We start from the raw sequence: 24,149 nt of genomic DNA on the forward strand, positions 1-24,149 counted from the left end.
TTAAACGAGACTGATGATATTCTTGTTTCATCAACTTGTTTGCCAATAATTTACCTCGTTTTAGAAATTGTTCATACGTAGAGCCTGCTTTTTCAAAAATTAAAGTGAATGAATTTCTTTATCTACATTTCAATATACATATTTATTCTCACCAAAGAGTTAGACGATGCAAATACAAAACAATAAAACACGAATGTAGAAAATAGGCTAAAAATGAATTTATAACGAATCGTCCGCCCCTACACTTTGTTATAAGCGTGTTTTACTGTAAATAGACAAAACACTTATAATGAATTCATGTTGTCCCATATACCCCACTCTATTTAAGAAATGCAGTAGCCCTATTGTCATGCTTACTGGTACAGATTATTGTACAGTTGGTTACATAATTCAGTTTGTGGTTTATAAAACAAGAGAAATGCTGTTTAAAAACACATATGCCTTTTGTTTTTTGATTAACTGAGTTTTAGATAGAAAGTTGGAAACAAAACCAAGAAATCAAAAGGAAAAAAATTACATGTTGAATTGTGACGTCATAATGAATTGTTTACTCTAAATTTAAAACATAGATTTAAAAAGTGGATTTAATTTTAAAAACAACATAAAAATATGTGGATATTTAATTGTTTAAAACATAAGTGTGTGATATATATCTTTGAACAATAATATCTCTAGAATACTTGTCATTTTGAGTATAACATACAGGTGCAAGGTTTACATATTGTACAAATGACGCGTCATGACGTCATGCAACTATCATATTCATTTATTAATACACAAAGAAATATCTTTATCAAATACCGAAAAAATTATCCTGAATTACAAAAAAACTGTGGAAACTGACGATCACCTTCGTACGAAAGATTATCTTCCTATACGTTCTCCTTTGATCAATTTTATGAAGTAAATTTCTGAGAAATAATAGATCAAAAGAGATAGTTCTCATTTCTTCTACTTAGTAAGTAATATCAGGTATCAGCCTACCGGAGTGTGTATCCAAAAACCACCTTGACTGTCTATCCAAATTTTCCCGGGGGCTAACTTTGTTTTACAAGGACGTGCATGGAGGCAATGTTGATTGATAGAAGATTTCCATCAACGGGAGACAACTTGCTATTTACATAAAGAAATAATGTTCATGGGTCCCAGTTGCCCCAGTGTCCCAGTTACCCCAATTTCCCCTAATTGGTCATGATTTCATTTGTCTTGCATATCAACTTAGTTAAATTGCATGTTGATGTAATAATCCTGCATGTCGACAAATTCTATCAAAAAAAAAATTATAAAAGGAGCGGAAATATGCAAACTTAGAATATCTCAGAACACTTAAAATTGTGATAATCAAGTACAGACAATTACAATTGCCACATCCCTTGGTGATCGATACAGGAAGTTGCAAGATGTGTTTGTGAAACAATATGCGCCCGGCAGCAAAAAAGTTCACAGTTAATGTCACAAGGTCATTGACGTTTGTGTCATTGGAAAGAGCTTAATAAGGGGAGTGATTACATACCAAATATAAAGTCTCTATCTCCTATGGTTAAAAAATTGTGCCAACAATATAGGTCACAGTCAAAGTCACAAGGTCATTGACCTTGGTCATTTGAAAGAGCTTAATCAGTGGAATATGTACACAAAATATGAAGTCTCTATCTCTCATGGTTTTTTTTTATATCTGCCCAATTCAGGAAAAATCTACTAAATTACTTTCTGTAGATTGACTATTGGCGGTTTTATTTTTTGATCTTGAATTTTTTCCAATCCATGCTCTTCAAAAACAAATAAGTGACACATTTGCCCACTTTTAGTTTTTCTAGTACAGCCAATCCAGTGGGTATTTACTAATCTTGAATTTTTTTTAAAATGAAGTTACATGTAGTCTTTTAGTATATACTTTAACATTTCTTTAGTCATTTCAGTATTGAAACCTTGGGATCTTGGTTTATACATGTACGGTCTCATCCGAAGGACCGGTCTCCACGTCCTACAGTGGGATTCGAACCTGCGACGTAAGGATCAATTCCTTAACTTCATGACTCTAGAACAGACGCTCCTACCACTGCGGCACGCAGGCGACATAAGTCAGCCAAATTACGATCCATAATACGGTTGCGAAAGAAGTCATTATAAGGACCATAAAATATACGAAATGCCGACTGTAAAGAAGATGTTTTAAACGAAATAAATTTTTTTACTGCATATGAATGCATCTTTTAATAGAGGAAAATATTATCTTAACTTTGTCAATATTCTGATGATGGTATCATAATGTAATAGATTTCTCCCTAGTTCTGAAAGAGGAACGTGGTTCGTTCTTTCCTTATTCAAACCTAATGCAGTTTTAAAGAATTTTCAACTATGAATTTTTTGTAGCATCGTTGCATCAATACATTATCAGATTGCTTTAATTTTGAATTAACATAAAATATTTCCCATCTTTCAGGGTCATAAACTAATATAGCTTTAATAATATATTCAAAAACATTTATGCTAGTGGATTATATCGTTATTTACCCGAGTTTTACTATAAGCAGTCCCATTTAATTTAAATGCGCATATCTTAGATGAACCTTTTTGATATGAAATGATTCTGCGCAGCATACAAGTTGGAAAATATTTCTGTTTTAATGGCATTGCTTTTTACGGTGGTATTTAAAGGACACATTTTTTCACAGATATCAATTAGCAAAAATCATTTCGTGTGTTATATCACAAGAATCATTATCGTCAAATTTTCCACTGCATATCTGTTTTTCGTTTAAAATTCGTAAAATGGGATATCATTCTTCTGAAATAGTTTAGTTTTCTATGATTGATTGATTGATTGCATATTGTTTAACGTCCCACTCGAGAATTTTTCACTCATATTGAAACATCACCGTTTGCCGGGGAAAGGCTTCAAATTTAGACCTATACTTGGAACTCAAGGCCATTGAGCAGTGAGGGTTCTTTATAGTGCCAACGCCTACCGTGACACGTGACCTACGTTTTAAAGGTCATATCCGAAAGAACCGTGACTTTCACTTCTGATGCCGAGCGCTTGCCGAAGGAACAGTCACTACCTATGTTTATGTCTAAGTTTGACGCGGTGCCGCGATCGAGAATCGAACCCGGGCCTCCCGATCACTAAGTGAAAGCTCTACCACTAGGCTACCGTGACCGGCAGTTTTCTATGAATTTGGTTTGATGAAAAAGGCTTAAAATTTGGAAACCTTAACATTTTCCACCTACATGTAATGCCAAAAATTGAAGAAATTAAAATTTTGCTTCAAAACAAACATTGTCAAACTCTTAAAATATTCTAGGACTTTGTGAAACCTTTTTGAATGAATATATTAGTGATTCGGAATTAAATATTGATGGCTTTGAATTTATGGAAAGGAAGGATCGCACTTTGAGGGCAGGTGGTGGAATTGTGGTATACATTTCAAAAAAATATAAGATACAATCGTAGAACTGATTTTGAAATTGGCAATATTGAAATAATTTGGCTAGAATTAAAAACAAAAAATTCTAAACCAATTTATTAGTGTTCAGCATATCGTCCACCATCTGCTCCCTCCTGCTGGGCGGAGGACCTAGCTAGAGAGATTAACCGTGCCTCCTGCTGTGACAATGCTGACATTATCTTAACAGGTGATTTTAATATAGACTTATTTAAAGAAACCCCACAACGTTGGACATATGCTTTAGAGGAGTTTGGTTTTTCATAATTAATTGTATCACCAACCAGAGTAACTAATACCTCAAGTACCCTAATAGATCACTTTTACACCAATAAACCAGATAACATGTGTGAAGTAAATATACCTTTTATAGCCATCTCTGATCACTACCCAATATGTGCCACTAGAAAAACAAAATACATGCAACAAAAAGGAAAACACATAGAAATTCAGTATAGAGATTCCAAAAAGTTTGATGAAAATAAATTCCTCCAAGACTTAAAAGATGTAGACTTTAGCAATTTCCTCCAGATGCATGACCCTTATAAAATACTAACTGAATTCTATGAATTATTCAATAGCGTACTTGACAAACATGCGCAGGTTAAAACCAAACGAGTAAAGAGTGAAATTCGTCCTAAATGGATGACACAAGAAATAAACAATGCTCGACATTTACGTGACTCTCACCACAAAGAAGGAGATATGGAGAACTATAGACTCTATCGAAACAAAGTTAGTCTTCTTATAGACAAATCAAAATCTTCTTACTATAAAACAGCGATTGAACAGAGTTCAAATCCCAAAGAAATGTGGAATTATCTTAATCAATTAACATGTAATTCAAAGAACATAACTCCATTGCATGTTTTTTCTAACGGAAAAATTGTTGATAATCTACAGGATATTGCTAATACTTTTAATAACCACTTTACGGATGTCTCTAAGAAGCTTCTTTTGGAGATGCCAAACATGATTATGATCCTAATATATTATGTAATTTTGGTCTAAGCTTGATGAGGAAACCTTGTTTAGTATTCATCAAATTGAGGAAAGTGAATTTTTAACATATTAAATTCTCTAAATGTCAATAAATCAGCTGGCATTTGCTTTATTGGGCCGCGTCTTTTGAAAGTCGCAGCTAAATATATATGTAAACCTATAACTCATCTTATTAATGCTAGCACAGTAAGTGGTATTTTCCTGACAAATTTAGAACAAGCCAAAGTTTTTTTAAGAAAGGTGACAAAGCTGACCCGAATAATTATCGGCCTATTTCCATTCTACCAACTATATCTAAATTGATAGAAAAACATGTAGCTAAGCTAATACAAAATTTCACTAATGAATTTGATCTACTAACACATTCCAGTCGGGATTTAGGGAACTTCATTCCCGTCAAACTTCCCTTACAAAACTAACAGAAAATTGGCTTAATGCAATGGATCGTTGTGAACTAATTGGTATTGCATTTTATAGATTTTAGTAAAGCATTTGATTCGGTGAATCACGATATTCTTCTAGAGAAATTAACCCATTATAAATTTGACCAAACAGCTATAAAGTGGTTTAAGTCATATCTTTGCAACAGGACACAGTGTGTTAATTTGGAACATGTGTCTCCAATATTTTACCCGTTACAGTAAGAGTACCACCAAAGTCAATTTTGGGTCCAATTTTATTTTTATTGTACATAAACGGCCTTCCTTTATATGTAAACAATTCAAATGTTAATATGTTTGCAGATGATGTTTCTCTGTATTCTAATAATAATAATGCAAGATGTATAGAAAATACACTAAATTCAGATTTTTGTGAAATTGAGAAATGGTGTGTTCAAAATCAAATGGTATTAAATGTAGATAAAACAAAATGTATGTTAATAGGAACACAGCAGAGAAAATCAAAACTAAATAATCCAAATTTACAACTTTATGCCTCAGACAAAACAATTGATATGGTTAAAACTGAAAAAATTCTTGGTGTACATATTGATGATAAGTTACAGTATGCAAATCATATTGATTCGATTTGTAAAACCATAAATTATAAGTTACTAGTATTTACTCTTCGTAGGATTAAGAAATTTCTCCCTCTTCATACCAGGAAACTATATTACAATGCTTATATTTTACCATCTATTAATATTGTTTGACTGTTTGGGGAAATGCCCCCAAGCAAGACATGGACAGACTATTCAAATTACAAAAGAGGGCAGCAAGGATTATTCTTGACGCAAGTCCTGATTCTTCTTCTAAACCACTATTTGAGAAACTTGGATGGTAAACTATTTATGAGCTAGTCAATCTGTACAAATACATATTATTATACAAAATGTTCAACGGAATGACTCCCGAATATCTTCATAACTTATTTGAATTTCATTCTTCAACTTCCTATAACCTGCGATCTGAAACTAATTATGATCTTATATTACCAAAATTTCGTAAAAAAACTATTCAAGACCTCTTTACAGTACTCAGGTGTACATTTATGGAATAAACTTCCCCAACACATTAGACTTTCTCAATATGTACGAGCATTTAAGCGTAATGTAGAAAATTACATCATCAGCTGTCGCACATTTATTTGAGCATAATAAGTTTTTGATATTGTATCTACAATGTTTGTGATTGTCATATATATATCTGTACATTGACACTTTATTCATAGTTTTGTGATTGTAATTCCTTAAGCCTATCACTGTTATTTATGATGAATTGTATCTTGTATATCTTTGTAATTGATATATATAGAAGGCCCTGGGGAAGAATAGTGCATGCACTAACCAGGTTACCTTCTTTAAATAAAGTTTTATTATTATTGTTATTATTTATGATAATTACTGTAACTCTTGTCACTCCTCATTGGTTAATATCTTAGACATTTTATATCTGGAAGACATATTAAATGTAGTAAATTCTTAATATGTGTGTTTAAAGATTTTATTCCAAGCAACAAAAAAAAAAAAAATGAACTAATAAATAAATACAAGAATAATGCATATTTCAGTCAATTTCGGGTGGTACATTGCTTATTCCTACCTTTCATTAAATAAGTACATCAGAATATAGGTCAAGACTAAAGAAAGAATTCTCAAACATACACGTTTTCAAATTATTTACGAAAAAAAATAGATAAGACACAGGAGTTATGCCTATTTTAAAAAGCAATTTAAAGATGGAAAAAATTTATACTTTTATTTTTTTTTAAATTCAAACTTTGGCAAATTAACAAGATATAACTATATATGCTTAATTTTCGTTAATGAGAAAAAATTAAAAATATATTGTATATTTGTTAACAAGGTCAGTTTGAGGGTGGGTATATTTCACTATTTTCACCAATGACTAAAGATCACAAGGAGTATTTCGATCGTTATGCTTTAACTAAATGACTATGAAAATTTCATAAATTCCAGCTATCAAAACAAATTCAAATTGTCTTAGTATTAAACTTGAAAAAAAAAATGTGTGTCATAAATGTTCCGCTATACTTTTTAATTTACTGTACATTTATTTATAATCTGGAGAGGTACAAATTTTAAACTTCCTGTTTTGTATCATGGCTGTTTTGGTAATGATTATTTTCTTTTGTCCTTTTTGTCAAGGTAAGAATACGACAAAACATTACACTCTTCTATATTGGTTTTAGGCAAAACTTTAGTCATTAAAACGTACAGCTCGTGTCGTTTATAAAAATAGAAATGTCGGATTATATTTGATTTTCCGTAAATAACCAAAGTTACCCGTCTTGATTTAAGCACAAATCATCCGAGGGTTTTTCAATATTAATTCCTTGAATGAACAATTTCCAAACTCTGATCAGCATACACATTCTTGAGAAGCTAATGGAAGACAAAGGGATCGGAATTTTTTTTTTTTACAAATATCTGTTAGACATAATATAGGCATTGAAAATTGGAGCGTAGGTTTAGCCCCCCCCCCTCTCAACAGACATGCTGAAGTGGAGGTCATAAAAGGGTAAGTGGTTGTGTTTGGGGGAAAATGGTTCTGAAAGGAGTTCGATCCTACCCTCCCTCCACTCGAAATAAGCCAAATCGCTTCATGAAATATGCCTACGTGGCAAGTCTGTGTGTTTCACACACCAATAACTTACACAAAACTGAAAAACATAACTGAAATAAACACATTTCCGTTTTTTTTTTATTTTGAATTTTTTCCCTCTTTCAATTAGCCAACCAAATCCCTCTTTCAATTTGCTTCCGACGCCAATGGCCGACTCGACGCATGAAATATAGATTCTTTTTTCTCAGTTTGTCCTCAATTTTGTTGATCTGCAAAAAGATTCCTCCACAGTAGAACCAGTCAAACCATCCTGAACCTTTTTTGCAAGTTACTAAGCAGTGCCCAGCGCACAAGTCTTTACTGTAAATTCCTAATGATACGCGAGGAATTAATTTCCGCGTAATTTCGCGAGAAGCGTCACTCGCGAAGAAATATTACTCGCTTTTTTTTATGGTACTGAAATCTATGTAAATTCTGTTGATCAACAGTCCATTCGCGAATTATAATTCTCGCGATTTGACGCAAGAGATCCAGTTTGCGATAAAAATTACTCGCGAAAAATAAGGAATCTACTGCTTGAATCTGACTAAAGAAAAAAATTAACTTCTAGAACTCCTAGCAAAGGTACAAACGATAAAATACTTTTAAGTCCAATGATCTTGATTTTTACTTCCTTTTCATATCTCTTCATGTTTAAACAACCTACATAACTACCAAAGTTTATTCCGAAATTCTGTTTGCCTCCCTAAATATGTCAAAGATATTCCAAAGGTGATTCATTTTTTATCTCAACAATTTGCATGGGCTCCTATTCTTTTACATTTATTCAAACAATGTTTTTTAGGACAACCTTCGTTCAGATCTAGAACAGAACAGAAAATTTATTTCTAATTCAGAGCCCTGAAATTATTACAATAATGAGGAAAGGGCATGCCAATGAATAGTAAAACAATAAGTAAACGACATTGCTCATTCTAAAATATATATGCTGATGGATGAAAAATTCTTTTTTAAAAAAGTAGCTTTCAATTGTCAAATGATGAAAAATCTCATAATGTCTTGATTATTACATTTTCTGCAGGAGGCTGGGACGCGTTTTCGCATTGGGATGTTTTTGGAGGTTCAGCTGAAGTTGGCAATAACTTTATCCAGCTTTGGTGTTATTGCTACATGAAAACGGATCTTGTAAATCATAGAGAGATTGCCCCTGTAATGTTTGCTCAGATTCGACAAAACAAAAGTTCAACATGGAGAGATATTGGCAGGGTGAATAAAACAGGATTCTATAAGCTCAGTACAGATCAGATAGTAGGGAATTATACCATTTCTGACGGAGCTTGTGAAAATTCAACTTCATATTACTATTACTGCAGAATGCATATTATTGCAAAATTTGAAATAAGTGGATGCTCTGTCGATCCAAATCTTTATTCTGTCTTCCGGTGTCAATTTTCTAACGGAAGTGGGATTATAACAAGCCACGAAAAAGATTTATTGAAAGATGGTAAGTCTGAAACGATGAATTAAGGATGCAAAATTTTAGTGTACTGATGATTCACTGATTTATATTTTAAAAGTTATAATTTAATGAACAATTAAGGTTATATCATTAACTTATTTTCTTCTTTTGAATATCGAATTTGTTAGCAATGGAAAAAGCCTATAGATTAATAATAAGTAGCATATTTTTATGCCAAGGTAATCGAAGATTCGGGGTTATATGGTTTCATCTCTGTCCGTCCGTCCGTCTGTCTAGCTATCTGACTGTTTATTTGTCTGAAAAACATTAACCTTGTCTATAACATTTGATTGAATGGAGTGGCTTTCATACTTCACAAGTGTATTCGAAGTGACAAGGCCTTTCTAAGGGTACTTGCTACAACATATAAAACTTTATATTTACCAAAATCAACAGCTTAAAGACGTACGACTTTTCAACTTTATCTCCACGATTCCCCACGATTAATTAAAGTCCTGGAGACATGCTTATGAAGCTTTTTTCGGGGACAATCTGGGGCCGAATGTCCTAACTCTTTACAGATGAAGCATGGATCCGTCTGTCTTGTTTTCTTAGTCTCTCCGGATCCCCCTTGTTTTTTCTGGTAAGTGCTTCCTCCTTTCATTTTAGTGATGTAAATTTTTAGATGATTCAGCTGGTTTTCAACATCACTCACCTTGTTGTTCATATCATTCATCTTGTTGTCAATACCAGACAGCATGTTGACAATTCCATCCAGAGTTGTATTTAAGATGCCCATATCTTCTTTATTCATGTATTCTTGAAAACTATAGGGGGCTCCTACATATTCTTCAGGTGTCACATATCTGGGGTTGTCTGGGGTATTCATCATTGCTTCTTCCATAATATTTTTCACGTCTGTCAAGTTCGAAATGCCAACCAAGACTGATCATCAAATTTTACAGTTTTTTGCTTTATATACCTGCTGTGGGGCGTGTGCACGTTTTACCTACGTTTTTTATGCTGACTACACAGGTAAATACTTGGCAGCGATTCAAGTTTGTTTAGGGCCGTGTGCAACAAATACGATAGACCTACGTTTTTTATGCTGACTACACAGGTAAATACTTGGCAGCGATTCAAGTCAGGGGCCGTGTGCACCTTTGACCTACCTTTTTATACCTGTTGCATCACCTCTGAGGGGACCGTGTGCAAAAATACGTTTTACCTACGTTTTATACAGGGGTATAAATGAGAAGAAAAGTCTGATCCTTTCTTCACAATCGACTATCATGTCAACCCTGATACACACTCACTCTCTGATTTTAGATGGGTATGATTGTTTAGTACGATGGGCACAAAACCACCAAGAATCTCTACCCCCGGAGACAGAACTAGTATTTCGGGAAGCCAGCACTATCATGGAAACCCTTCAGGATTTGTGGTTTCTATGCCTAACCTTATCACATCATGCGACGAACATGGGGAGACTAGCTACCATACATTTTCTATGTCGACATATGAAAACAATTCTGCCCCAGAAATGGTACGGACTGAACCTGACCCGTTATTTCGGAAAGCCTTACAGTTTCCTGACCCATCCCCAAGCGGCCAAAGTGATTTTACTGTGGCAGGACATAGATGCGATGGAGAAAGTATGTATTCAATACGGAATGAAATACCTGGAAATTTCACACAGGCTAGGAAATCAGTGACTTTTAATACCAGCCTCAATCAAATCTACGAATTACCCCCCGAAGACCGGAGAAGTCCTTGGATGGCCCTAGTAGCGGATCGAATACGATTTCGGAGGAGAATTCGACAGTTAGAAGCTTTGTTAGTTTTTAAGAAATAAAGAAAATCTTGTAATACTACATCACTGTTATGTTATTATATGACGTCATCTACACTCGGGTTCGGCCTTTACCCCCTTCAATTTTGCTTTCTCACTGTGGTGGGCGTGTTTACCAAATGCCATTTTTTTTGTGCTAGCCAATCACATTTGATCACATGATTGGATTTTCCATGTTTTTCCGCGATATTTGAATATCGTCTGCTATTGTGTATAAATACAGACCCTCCGAGCGCTCTGCATCATTCTGTTCGTACCAGATTAGAGTCTACATTGACAACATGAATCGTATATTCCACGAGGAACTCTATTTGATACCAGGTATCACCATTGAGAGCTATATTACGGTTAGAAGAATAGATAACGGCCGAGAAATTCTTCGTCTCAATATGGCTAGAATGCAAATAAACAATCGTCGGCGGAGAAGTCGTCGGTTCCAGAGACCAGCATCCCGGTCCCCCCCTCCACCACCACCCAGACCTGCTAACCCGACCCCACAAGATCAAGCCAGGAACGAAGGAAGAGTACCATCCTGGGGCCTTGCCATGCCGATCCAACGGATACTCTGTACGCTGTGTTTTTGTGATGATGAGAACAATAACTATGTGTGTTCGCGTTGCTTACAGAGGCCCGCATGTTTACTCTGTACAGCACGCCTGATTGACAGAAACCTGCCGTGCCCCCTGTGCAGAAACGCAGAGAACTTAATGCAGCATGTGAGCCGGAGGGCGAAATTTGAAGGTCCAGATGACAGTTCCGACGAAGATATGGGGGTTGTGGTTGAGCAATTATTGTCCCACTAGGAGCCACTAGGACCTACCAGAATCCAAAATTATGAAAAAAAAAAACAAAAAAAAGTTAAAAACCAAACAAATACAAAAAAAGCCCTTTTAAGGGATACCCAATTGTTTCGAAAAGATGCCTACTTTACAGTCAAAAAAGAAACGTATTGTGTGTCTTAGAAAAAAAGAAGAAAAAAAAGAGTACCTTATACAGTGGGTAAAAACAAGAAACGTTGTGTATGTTTCTCTCAAGTTATAACACCAAGTCACTTTTTAAAAAAAATTTGATAACTTTTTAAAGCTTATAAATTTTTTTTTAACTTTTTAAAACTTTTTAATAATAATAATGATAATCAATAGGAAAGTCCCTTTTTAAAAAAAAAAAAAAAATAATAAATTCACATCAAAACACACATTTTTAACATTTTTTTTTTCATCCATAAATAACACAGACACATACATACACACATTTTTAAATTATTTTTTTCATCAAACAATAACACAAACATACATACACACATTTTTAACATTTATTTTTTATCAAATAACAATAACAACACATACATACATACACTTAATGTGGATGAAGAATGTACATCTGTTTGTCATATGTGTGTACAAATTGTTCAATATAATGTCTATAATGAATCCAATTTCCTTGGGCTAGTCCACATGCAATCTTGTAAGGAAAAGCATAAGTCTGGTAAGGTAAACTTTCCCCCATTTCTTGTAAACAAGTTTGAAACAATTGCTCTCTGTTTTGTGCTGCATCCTGTTAAGTGGAAATTCTTTTAGGTTGGTGACTTGCTTTTCCATAATCCCATTGAGCTAGTAAACAAATGACCACAGGGGTTTGTGAGGGAAACACCTTAATAGTGCCTGGAATTCCTCTATCTTCTTCTACGGCTAAATTTCTAGTCCCTAGAGGTCTGCGGGTGGCATAGAGATTGGCTTGTGGGAATTTCTCTGCCAGACTTTGACTCAATCCATGAGCTTTTGAGTGGATCATGATCTATAAAGTAAATACGAATGATTTTCATGTAAAATTTTCTTTCATTAAACATTGGGTTACTTAAAAAATCAGGGGATGTGTATGTCATACGTTGTTAACACCCCAGTGTCACTACAGTGTTTAATTTTTGAAAAAAAAAGAAAACAAACCATCAAGACTTGTAAAGGATGTAAAAAGTAAATACGAATTGTTTTTACCCTCGTGACATTTTATTTTTCTTAAGATATCAATCAGATAAAAGCTAGTTTCCAAGAATCCTTATGTATCTCATAGTATGATTTTCCGAAAATCTGTGACCTCTGACCCCCATTGTGTTTATAGGTAAACCTATTTGAGCTTGTTTTTTACCCTGATCATGATTCTTTTGAAATAAAAACTATATTGGCACTCTTCCCTAAGTCCCTTCTCCCTAACCCACATGAGTTTTCCGGATCTCACCCTCTAAAAAGACTGTAAAGGCTTATTTTATACACTCGGGTCACTGAATTTCACCTCGTCGCTTCGGGGTTTTTTTACTCTTTTCTCCACGACGGATGCATGTCATGTATCAATACTAGTATGAAAAGAAGCAGAAAACTTACTTTGTTTAGACCTGTATCATGCTGGAATCCTACTATGAATACATACTAAATAATCCATGAAAATGTATAAGTCCCAAAGTACAAATCACACACAATTTCAGTTCGCCATGATATTTTGGCTTTTGCCATCGAGGTGCTCTCTTTAACGTCCGTGCTCTGTGGATAAATACAGAGGCTCTCCAGCAGTCGGCGTCATTTGTTAGTATCGGATCTACGACACGTATACAATGGCTCAGGGAATTAAATTCCACCCGAGGACCCATACCACCATGGGGGGATTCAGGTTGCCGAGGCCCGCATTGACCAATGCCCGGTGTGTTTAGAACAGGACCAGCTCTCTAATTACATTTGCGAGGACTGCAGGAACAGGGCCGCATGTTACAGCTGTTCCCGTGTGCTGGTTGGGCAGAGTTCACCCCCGTTTTGTTGTCCGCTGTGTCGACGCAGGCGTCCAAGCAACTTGGCCCCCCGCAGGGTGAGATGGTTAGGAAGACCTCGCCCAAGAAGACCACCACCCCCTGATCCCACTGACTTCATGGGGCCGTTGACCGGCAGGCATCGCCCTCCCCTCTCTGAGAGACGGGAGTTTAGAGGCCCATGCAGGAGACACAGGGAGTAAACCCTGTCTAAAAAAATCTACCCCGGCCCTTTTAAGGGCCAATCAAATGTTTAGAAAAGATGCTTTCATATACAAGAGGTAAATAAGAAACGTTCTGTGTGTGTCTTAGAAAAAAAGATTTTCTTTTTTCAAAAATACAGTCAAAGAAACGATTGTATCTTAGAAAAAATGATCTTTTTTAAAATACAGTCAAAAGAAAGGATTTGTGTGTTCAAAAAGAGTACCCTTCTTATACAGTGGGTAAACAAGAAAATGATTACCTTCTTATACAGCGGATAAAACAAGAAAAGAGTACCTTATACAGTGGGTAAAAACAAGAAACGTGTGTGTCTCTCAAGTTATAACACCAGGTCACTTTTTTTTTAAAAAACTTAGAATTTTTTTTAAAAATTAACTTTAAATTTTTTAAACTTATAAATTTTTTAAACTTTTAATTTTTTCAACTTTTCATCATCATCATCATCATCATAATAATAATAATAATTAACCCTTTTTTAAATAAATTCACATCAATCACATTTTTAAATTTTTTTTTTCATCAAAACAACAATAACATACACACATACACTTTATGTGGATAAAAGAATGTACACCTATTTTTTGTCATAAGTGTGTACAAATTGTTTTTTCAATATTTAAAAAAAAAAAATTCAGGTAAATCTACAATCTCTTGGAACAAATTCTCTGTTTCTCACATCAGGTTTTAGAACCCCATATTCTTCATAGTCACCTCCTTGCTTGTAAAATGTTCTTTCCAATTCTGGTGTGCTGTGAGACATATCAAAACAGGTTAACCCATGAATCTTTTTGTACATGTATCTCTCATGAGCCCTGTATTTCATTTGAATGAATCCTCTCACATGATGAAGTTTTCCAGTTTCTGGATGCATTTCTTTTTGTAAGATCAAGTATTGATAATCACTTCGAATGATTTGATCTACATCTTCCTGTCTGCACCCAGTTAAATTAAATATCCAATTTTTTGCGACTCTAAATCTCTCTATTTTAAAGTTAGCAATATAACCATTGCCAGTATTTTCTTGATGTTTGTTATTATAATGAGTCTTAATGTCTTCCAAGAGTTGAGTATGGATTTCTTTCATTATTTGTGGACTCTTCCTCTGTGGGTTTAAAATCCTGTGTCTTTGTCAATCTTTTTTCTGACATCTCTTTTTTCTTATCATCTATAAACTTGGCTTCTTCTCTAGTCAAGGGTCTTTCAGGGTAATCCAGGTTACCCTCACCCTCTTATGGTAATAAATGGTTATATTCCTCATTGACTTCTTCTGTAATCAAGGGTCTTTCTATGTAATCTCTTGAATTATTAGGATAACTCTTTTCTGGACACAATTGGTTATATTCTTCATGAGAAATGATCTCAATAGTCCCATCATCATGTAATTGAATTGGTATACCTCTGTCTACATCTTTCTCTAAAAGAACTCTCTCTCCAAACTGAATTTTACTCATTCCTTTACTCTTTTGCTTCCTAAAGGTGTTACCCATGGTTGAGACAACAACAGTACTGAGTGTTTTTAATTTCACACCTTGAATTTATACTTTTCTGTGAAACTATCATGGGGAAAAAAACCCAAATATTAAGAGGAATTTAAGAGTGATTTTTGAAATATTTGTGATATGTATGTATATTTTGCATAAAATACCATCCTAGTATTTTAATTTAAGTCCCAAAAACATGGTCATGACACAGTTTCTGATATTAAATAGGTCTTTTTTCTGTTGTAAAAGAAAAATTTTCACTTCTCAAAGTAATTTTTTTTTTCTTCAGAAACATATTTCTCAAACTCCATAACTCATTGAAAGCAATGAGGTAGATGATTATTACTTGTAAGTACAAACTCCTTTCATTTTTTTTTTAAATCCTGGTAGTTTTCTTTTTCTAGCAAAGTTTAAATGTGATTTTAGATAACATGTAACTTTAATTTGTCTAAAAGTTTAAAAATCATCTTTCATTTTTAACAATACAGAAAAATGAGCAATACCATTGATCACTATACCTTAAAAATGTAATTTAAATCTTTAAATTTTATTTACATTTACATATCTTCCCATTCTATACTGAATACCCAACTCATGTTTTGTTAATCATCTTTTTTATGGTTAAAGGGGGATAACCAAACTTTTCAAAAAGGCTGTTTTGTTAACAGACAAAAAATCAAATGGATTTATTCAGGTTAAAAGAAAATTCATGGTATTATTTCTATGTTTTCTTCATTGTCATTTATCTTCTTACTTTTCCCCCCTTTTTTCAATTCTTGGTAATACTATAGAATAAAATCTGCATAAGTATGAACTCTCATCATATCCCATTGTTTTCCTGCAAGGGTTTTTTTTCCACTTCATGTTTTGTTGTTGTTGTTTTTGTTTTTCTCATAAAAAAGACAAAGTTTAACATGAAAATCAAAACATGCCACATTAAAAAATTCATATTATTTGGTAGAGTTAAAATAAATAATTTCCCTTAACTAATTAATGTCTCATCCCTCAAGCAAAAACAATATTAAAAAAAAATTAAAATGTTTTGAATGTGAGTATAAATGCATCAACATTTTTTAAATTTCCTGGAATGATAACTTTTTTTGTACAGCTTAAAAATTTAAAAGATCAGGGTTTTTTTTTATCTATTCAATGGCAATATACATGAATATTTCTGGTATGTCTTTTTTATTTTTTCAGAACTTTAAATTTATTAGAATACAAATAATCTGGACACTCACATACTTTAAAGTGATGTTTAAAAAAAAAATAATAAAAAATAAAAAAAAAAAAATAATAATAAAAAACGGATAGTCTTCTCTCTGTGATATACATGTTATGATTTTTTAGTTTAAAATTTCAAAGGTCTAGAAAACATTCTGAAGAGATGTCACTGAGGTTTTCAATTATAAAACACCACTGGCTTCTTCTGGTCCTGGACAATATGTAGAATGCTGTGTATATGTTTCCTTGACTTATGAACAGAATGTGCTATCTGGAAAAAAAATATGTTTTCTTTCAAACAATATTTAAATAAAAATTTCCAATGCTGAAAAGATGACTGCACAACATGAAAATACCAATTCATTATCCGCTTCTATAAATTTACCTCTGATAAAATAAATTTCCCTCTGCTAAAATTCCTATTTTTAACTTTCTCCAATTTAGCTTCTTTACTCCAAAATGGGGTGGTCAGGTTCAAACTTGGTATGGCCAGCTATTAATCATCAGTTAATCATCTGTTTATGCAGACCTAAAATTGAACAATAATATATTTAGATTGTAGTGTTAATTATTTTTTTTCATTGCTTGCAGAAAAAAAATAATCATCACTGTTAAAATATGATAATGTAAAGAACTGATATGTAAAGTTTGTCATACAGAATACCCTGTCAGTGTAGCAAAATCTATGTATTAAAGAAAGCAAATTCTACTAAAAACAGATTCTTTGCAAAACAAGTTAATACATCTTCATTTAACTTTGGTATCTTGAACATTGATCTTAAAGTCCTGGATATCTCAGTACATCTAGAATCAGTTTTTTTCTCTCCAAAAAAATTAAATACTACCTGTGATAACTCTTCATAAATAATCCATACCACAGAGCTGTGTTGTTTCTGTTCCTCAGTTAACCAAGCCTCAGTTATCCAAGTGAAATCCCCTTCTTCACCCTAGTCATAGTACTTAAAATGCACCATGTAAACTATACACCTCCTCCCTTCAATTTTTCTCTCCTTCATTTACCAATTAAAATGTCTTCTTTCCTGATATGATAATAAAGTGCAAGAAATGACTTGAAAATATTTTATTGACAAAAAGTCATCAAGTTAACTTTTGTCTTCTCTTATTGTCATAATTTTTACTAAATAATATTTTTTGTCAATGTTCAAATCTGTATCAGTATTTAAGTAATAACCAATGGTTATTTATTTCGCTGTATTCTAATTTAACATTTTTATCTTTTAAAGACTGTTATTGACACCAATCAAAGTCTACATTCTCTTCACACATACAATATCGAAACAAAAAAAAAAAAAACCTGAACATGATGAACTTTTGAAATCCTAGGTATCCTAAAGTAAAGTTAGCAGATCCAATGTACGTGCTGGACATGATTTGTGTTGCTGGGCATAACTCCCAAGAATAATGGAACTTCCACAGACATACTGTTGATGCCTAAAATTTTAGAGAAATATAAATACCCTATTATCTTAACTGTCTTTTGGTATAGCATTCCTCCAAAGATATGAGTGTGTAACCTTCCTATGGAAGTACACTGCATAAGTGATTGTCCTGACCTGTTTGTGTTCTGACACTTTGGTTTCTCTATACACCTATGTAAAAGACATCTTTTAAAATACATGGGTGGCCTTATTGATATTGAAAGTACCTTTTGTGAATGAAGATTCATGCGCCAGCCTCCAAAGTCTGTTTAAACAGGAGAGAAGGTACACCGCAGTCCCCATGCACTCATAAGCAGATCTCGGGGGCAGTAGAAACACTCAAGTAGTTTTCTTTCCCCTGTGATATAATGTCAATATTTAATGGAAAATTCAGAAATTCATCAGCACTTAAAGATAAAAAACTTGCTATCTTTATGGTATTGATTTCCATTATCAGATTTATTTTTATCCATTTTAAAATAAAAAACATGAAGAAAAAAAAACAGAATTTAAAATTATATCTCATTGAAACTTTTAGATTCAAGTTTGTGTGTTTCTTTGTTGGTTGACAAACTGTGTATTTCCAAAGGAAGACCAGCAGCCAGGCTTCACTTCATAGAGAATGGATTATAGATGGTTAGGAACAAAACATATCTTCCAGGTTGAGGACTGCAGAAAATAAAACCCATTTTGTTATTATGAATTTACTACATGAGACAATGCCTCTTATTAATGTAATGCAAAATAATATCTCTTATATACATGGTTACCTATACTCTTCTTCTTCGAAATACATCTAAATTCTAAACACTCTATTCAATTAAATGATTCGTAAAATATAAGACAGACTTATTTACTATAGACTTTAAATGTTGACATGAATAGCACGCCATACTTTAACCACATGTCAAAACATTCTCTCAAATTACGCAGAACTGGGTTCTTTAGCATAGCTGACATTAAACATATAGGTGAGCGATAACATAATCGCAATCATGAACAATGTGAAACAACTTTAAACGACCGGCATTATCCTGTTATTCTCTCCGCGGAGTGAATAATATTTGACGTTGTTGACGTAACGTCAAAACATTCCTTGGATGCAGAAATAGCAAATAAAACTAAAACAAACCTCAGTACGATCCATTTATCTTAGGTCAAGGTCCAAATTAAAAATAAGATCTCAGGTGAAACTAATAACAGTAATGAGAAAATGCATTCCTTACTAACATTTATATAATAAAAATGCAAATATCAAGCGTTTTGTTATTCTTAAAATTTAAAGAATACAAATGTATGAATTAAAGGAATCCAAAACATTCTCCGTTTTCATTTATATATATTTAATGAATGAATATAGTGTGAAAATTATTCGCACCGGTGCGAATAACAGGAGTATATATATACAGACGAAGTTCCAGATTTCAAGCTAAAATGCCCAGGAAAGGGAAGTATTCCCGGGAAAAGGGTTTCTTTGGGGGATAGAATATAAAAAAAATGGGGCTTGGATATTTTTGGGGGGAGACACTCTAAAATACATTTAATGAATGGATATAGTGTGAAAATTATTCGCACCGGTGCGAATAACAGAAGTATATATATATACACAGACGATCTTTCCATGTTCAAGCTAAACTGGATTATTTGGTGGATATTCATTGTGAGAAAAGTATTTAATGGATGAAAATAGAGGTATACTTGTTAGCACCGGTGCGAATAAACGGGGGAAGATTTTTACAAAGGCCATACTGAGTATCACTGAACCATAGCAATAAGGTGAACACTATTCATGCATTCGGTCATTGTTCCTATTGTTAAGTAGTAAACGTGTAAGCGTGTTTTTTTCGATTTTTGTTATGGTGGTATTCAATTTGAATTAGGTCTGATATAGTAAACAGGAAATAAAATCATGTATGTACAGAGATTCATTCACTGTTCGAATGATATTGTAAACTCACTTGGATATACCCACTGCTGGTAAAGTGCGAATCGAGAAAATCTTGGTTTCGGACACCAGCTACTATTGGCACCTGTGAATTATCTAGTTTAATACATATTTTTTGTAAAACAACAATAAAAATCACTTTGTAGAAAGCAAATTCATTAAATAGTTTAGCGATTGGATTGCTTTTATACCCGAAAAGGGCTCATATCGAAATATAACTTGTAAATGACTGTTTACATCGTGTTTTTCACGTACTCGCATTTGCAAAGTACATACAGTACTATTGGACTAATTGGACAGTTAAGTTGATAAATTTAACTTTAATCCAACGTTTTTCTATGCGATGGACACAAACAATGTGCTTTAATTGAATTATTTCCATGGGATTTGCCAATAACTAGCAAATTCATTTTATAGGTGCTACAACTGGTTTCTGTTAAATTTTTACACAGGCGACTTTTTATTTATGTAAATGCGACAACTGGTTTACGTCTCTGAGACTGTTGGTTTATGTTACTTAACGTGAATAATATGAAATTATTCAAATTTACATGAAAAGAATAATTGTCTTTATAGTTTATGGTAATTTTTTACTATTGATTGAATCAATACATAGTGTTCCATCATTTCTTTTTACGGATATTGTGTTTTTAGTTAAATTATTTTGTTACTATTAAATAGAGTGATATGGTATAAATGAGCAAGACGGTGACACCAAATAATCCAAAGCTGCACAAGGTATACATATACGAATGTTGTGATCAAGCGATCAAGCTTTTTAAAGCATTATTGAATACATAATGGAAATGTTTTCCTTGCAATATATGTTTATTCAAAACACGATGTGAGTATCTTTGGAGTTGAGTTGCATGTAGTCTTTTATCCAGTAACATCTCAGGTCCGTAGTATGCAAGTTGAGGTGTACTTTTTTCTGAAAATAGTCTTTTGATTTTTTTTAATTCATGTTCATGAGTTTTTAATGCAGATATGATTGCCCCCCCCCTCCCAACTTTTTAGTAATCGTAAAGTAGCTGCCTTCCTGTAACTCGCTGGTCTGAAAAAAAAATGAGATAGACGACCAAAATGCCACTCATACAAAAATCTGTTTAAAAAAAATTATTATGCACAAAAGTTGTGCTTGGTGCTAAATTAATTCCTTCAGAATTTTATCTCAACTGCACAAAAGCTAAAAAAAACATAATCCTAAGACCTCTAGAAACAACTCTTGTAGTTGACTTGTTCATGAATCGCGTTGCAATATTGAAATGATTTTTCTTTAAAAATGGAAGTAAAAATGCGAAATTCGATGGTCTCAATTTCATGTCAAGGAGGGCTATTTACAACAGTTGTGAAATAGTGAGTGGATATTGTAAAGGAATTTACTTGTATTTGGAACATCCAATTAGAAATAGTTTGAGAATATGACAGTTTGAAACCGAGAAACAGTGCATTTTTTATGCAAATAAACATACACTTTTATTCCAGTTGATGGCACTGCAGCTCGCCCGTCTATACTTATTGCCTGTCCATGCCATATTTCCAAGTCAAAGGTTAAAAAATTATTCAGGAGGTGAATAAAAAAGTTATAACACACTTTCATGTTTCAACGTCTATTCCTTCAAATATCTCTTATTCCGGGGGAGGGGGGGGGGGGGTTCAAGGTCTTTTTTTTTCGTTTCTTCTGCATTGAAAGTTAGTAACCCTTAAAACATAGGTAGTCAATTGAAGATTACTAACAAGATGAAAGTGGAATTATTAAAATTGAACTATGGGATAGAGCTTTAATGGACATATAACATATTTTAGTGAAAAAGATTATTTTTAAAGAATGATATTCAATGTATACTAAACAGAGTGAATTCTGCATTTTTTATCCTTTAACTTTAATCACATAATCGGACAATTTATTGGGGGGGGGGAGTTATATGCAATACACATTAAATATTTGATAGAAGCTTTATTTATGAAACAACTAGTCAAGGACTGGAGGTATATGTTTTTGGGACGTATTCAAGGACGTTGCACTATCTAATGTTCGAAAATTAAGTTTTTAGATGCTTTACTAGGAAAACAATGATACAGCAGTGAAACGTCGCGCCTTATGAAACAGAACAGAAGCCAAACGTAGCAATTACAGGTGCCAAAAGTCGCACATACAGCAACCATACTCGCGCTGTATATCAGAAAACTTTATATTGCATCAAAAGTTTTAATCTTGTGAAACATTAAAGGCATGGGAAATCATAAATGACTCATACAATACATATTCATATCACTTTTACACAAATAACGCAGCGTAAATCGTGTTTAACATGTAAAAAGAAAATATGAATAGATCCAGTGAAATACATTGAACGGGTGTAAACTGAAGCAGTTACTGGATTGCTCCTTACATGTATTCAACTAACAAGCAATTCTACTGCATAAAATCATACTGAACATTAATAATTACGTCTTAATCAAATATTATATCATTTCTGATCGTTTAGTTGATATAAACTGCCTCATTGATGTAAACCAATAGTAGCTGGTGTCCGAAACCAAGATTTTCTCGATTCGCACTTTACCAGCAGTGATACCTGTACCACTTCAAGGCATGGATTCCTTAATTTATAGAACAATATAATTTAAGTAGCATAAAAATATGGTTTATTCCGTTACAGGTGTATAAATTAACATACAATTTATCACATTTCTACATGTTTTTGAGTCCTACGCAATGAAATTTAACATGTAAGCAAACAATGGACATAACAAGAAGATATACCATGTGGTTTATTCCGTGACAAAACAAGCGTAAAAACATAACATATTACATTTTATTCCCTGATAAATGTATAAACATAAAATTATTCATTAAAATATTGTTTATTCCGTTAAATAATATAAAAATTAAATTAACAGTTTTCGTTTTTCCTCATGCATATAAGAGACATTTACGGAATAAACGTTATATATACTAAATAATTCTCTCACATTTAAAATTTTACTCAGTAAACCATGTAGTTTATTTCGTAATAAAACAAACATAATATATAACATTTTATTCCCTGATAAATGTATAAACATGAAATCATTTATGAAAATACTAGCTATTAAATTGATAACAGTTTTCGTTTTCCTCATGCATATAAGAGACATTTACGGAATAAACGTTATATATACTAAATAATTCTCTCACATTTAAAATTTTACTCAATAAACCATGAAGTTTATTTCGTAATAAATCAAACATAATATATAACATTTTATTCCCTGATAAATGTATAAACATGAAATAATTTATGAAAATACTAGCTGTTTATTCCGTTAAATAGTATATATAGAGAGTAGATTAATTGATAACAGTTGCCGTTTTCCTCATGCGTATAAGAGAAATTCACGGAATAAACGCTATACATTGCATTGAATAATTCTCTCACATCTAAAATTTTATCCAATATGCCCTGTAATGAAATTTAGTCGTGATAAAAAAATCACCACGGAATAAAGGCTAATATCTGAAAGTATTTATGTATTCTTTCTACATTTTCAAAGGCAAGTATAAATATGAAGAAAAACGTAACGTCAACAACGTCAAATATTATTCACACCGCGGAGCGAATAACAGGATAATAACAGGATAAGGACACTTTGGATTACAAGCCTTTTTCACTGGGGTAAAATCTTGCCGAGATTCGCCATGGCCGCCTAATTTACATAGAAAATTAAGTCGTACTTGAACACATTCACTCAACATTGGAGAAGAGATTATATAAGATTTCTAGGAATTCACCTTTTATTCTGCGTGAATATTTAAGATGAATAAAATGTGTTTAGTTTAAAAGGTATGGATATTTACTTTATTGGAATTTGGGAAAGTCTATATGTGTGGTTTTTATTGAAATATATCAGTTTACATTTAAAAAAAATAAAACACATTTATTTTTTATGTTTTATGTTTTATTTTTTTATTTTATTTTTATTTTTTTTAAATTTTAGCATAATATATCAATATATAATGATTCAACATTAGCTATCATCCATACACTTGTTAACCTAAGGAAATGCTCTTATCATAAGTTAAACCTATGGAATTCCTCATGCAGTTTTGAAGAATTGCTGTCATAAGGGATGGTAAAGACAAAAGACCCAAAAATTTCCAAGGAGTAATAATTTTTTAAAACTATATATCCACACTAAATTGAGGAATATTTGAAGAACCCTTTTCCTTTATAACTCATGAAATTTCATGTAGATAGTGGCTATGATGTGTAAATAATCTT

At 32.9% G+C, this 24,149-nt stretch overlaps 1 protein-coding gene and 1 long non-coding RNA gene across 3 annotated transcripts in view; one reads left to right on the plus strand and one right to left on the minus strand.

Annotated features, from left to right (window-relative positions):
- Positions 1–6,989: 6,989 nt before the first annotated feature.
- LOC134241003 (uncharacterized) overlaps positions 6,990–24,149 on the plus strand; it is a 47,228-nt gene continuing 30,068 nt past the window's right edge. The window contains exons 1-2 of the mRNA XM_062723096.1: positions 6,990–7,056; positions 8,556–8,978. Coding sequence (XP_062579080.1) covers positions 7,011–7,056; positions 8,556–8,978 — 469 coding nt within the window. The 5' untranslated portion in view covers positions 6,990–7,010. The remainder of the gene's footprint in view (positions 7,057–8,555; positions 8,979–24,149) is intronic.
- On the minus strand, positions 16,449–23,570 carry LOC134241002 (uncharacterized). Of its 2 annotated transcripts, XR_009986554.1 has the most exons (7): positions 23,515–23,565; positions 18,514–18,608; positions 18,167–18,297; positions 17,816–17,952; positions 17,376–17,540; positions 16,886–17,029; positions 16,449–16,771 (listed from the first exon to the last, which is right to left on the minus strand). It is a non-coding gene; the product is annotated as an uncharacterized LOC134241002 (long non-coding RNA). The 2 variants fall into 2 exon arrangements; XR_009986555.1 differs by lacking the exon at positions 17,816–17,952 and having other exon boundaries at positions 23,515–23,570.

This window comes from Saccostrea cucullata, unplaced genomic scaffold (assembly GCF_032062105.1).
Source record: "Saccostrea cucullata isolate Sc308-1 unplaced genomic scaffold, CSIRO_AGI_Scuc_v1 ctg2983, whole genome shotgun sequence".
Taxonomy (NCBI): Eukaryota; Metazoa; Mollusca; class Bivalvia; order Ostreida; family Ostreidae; genus Saccostrea; species Saccostrea cuccullata.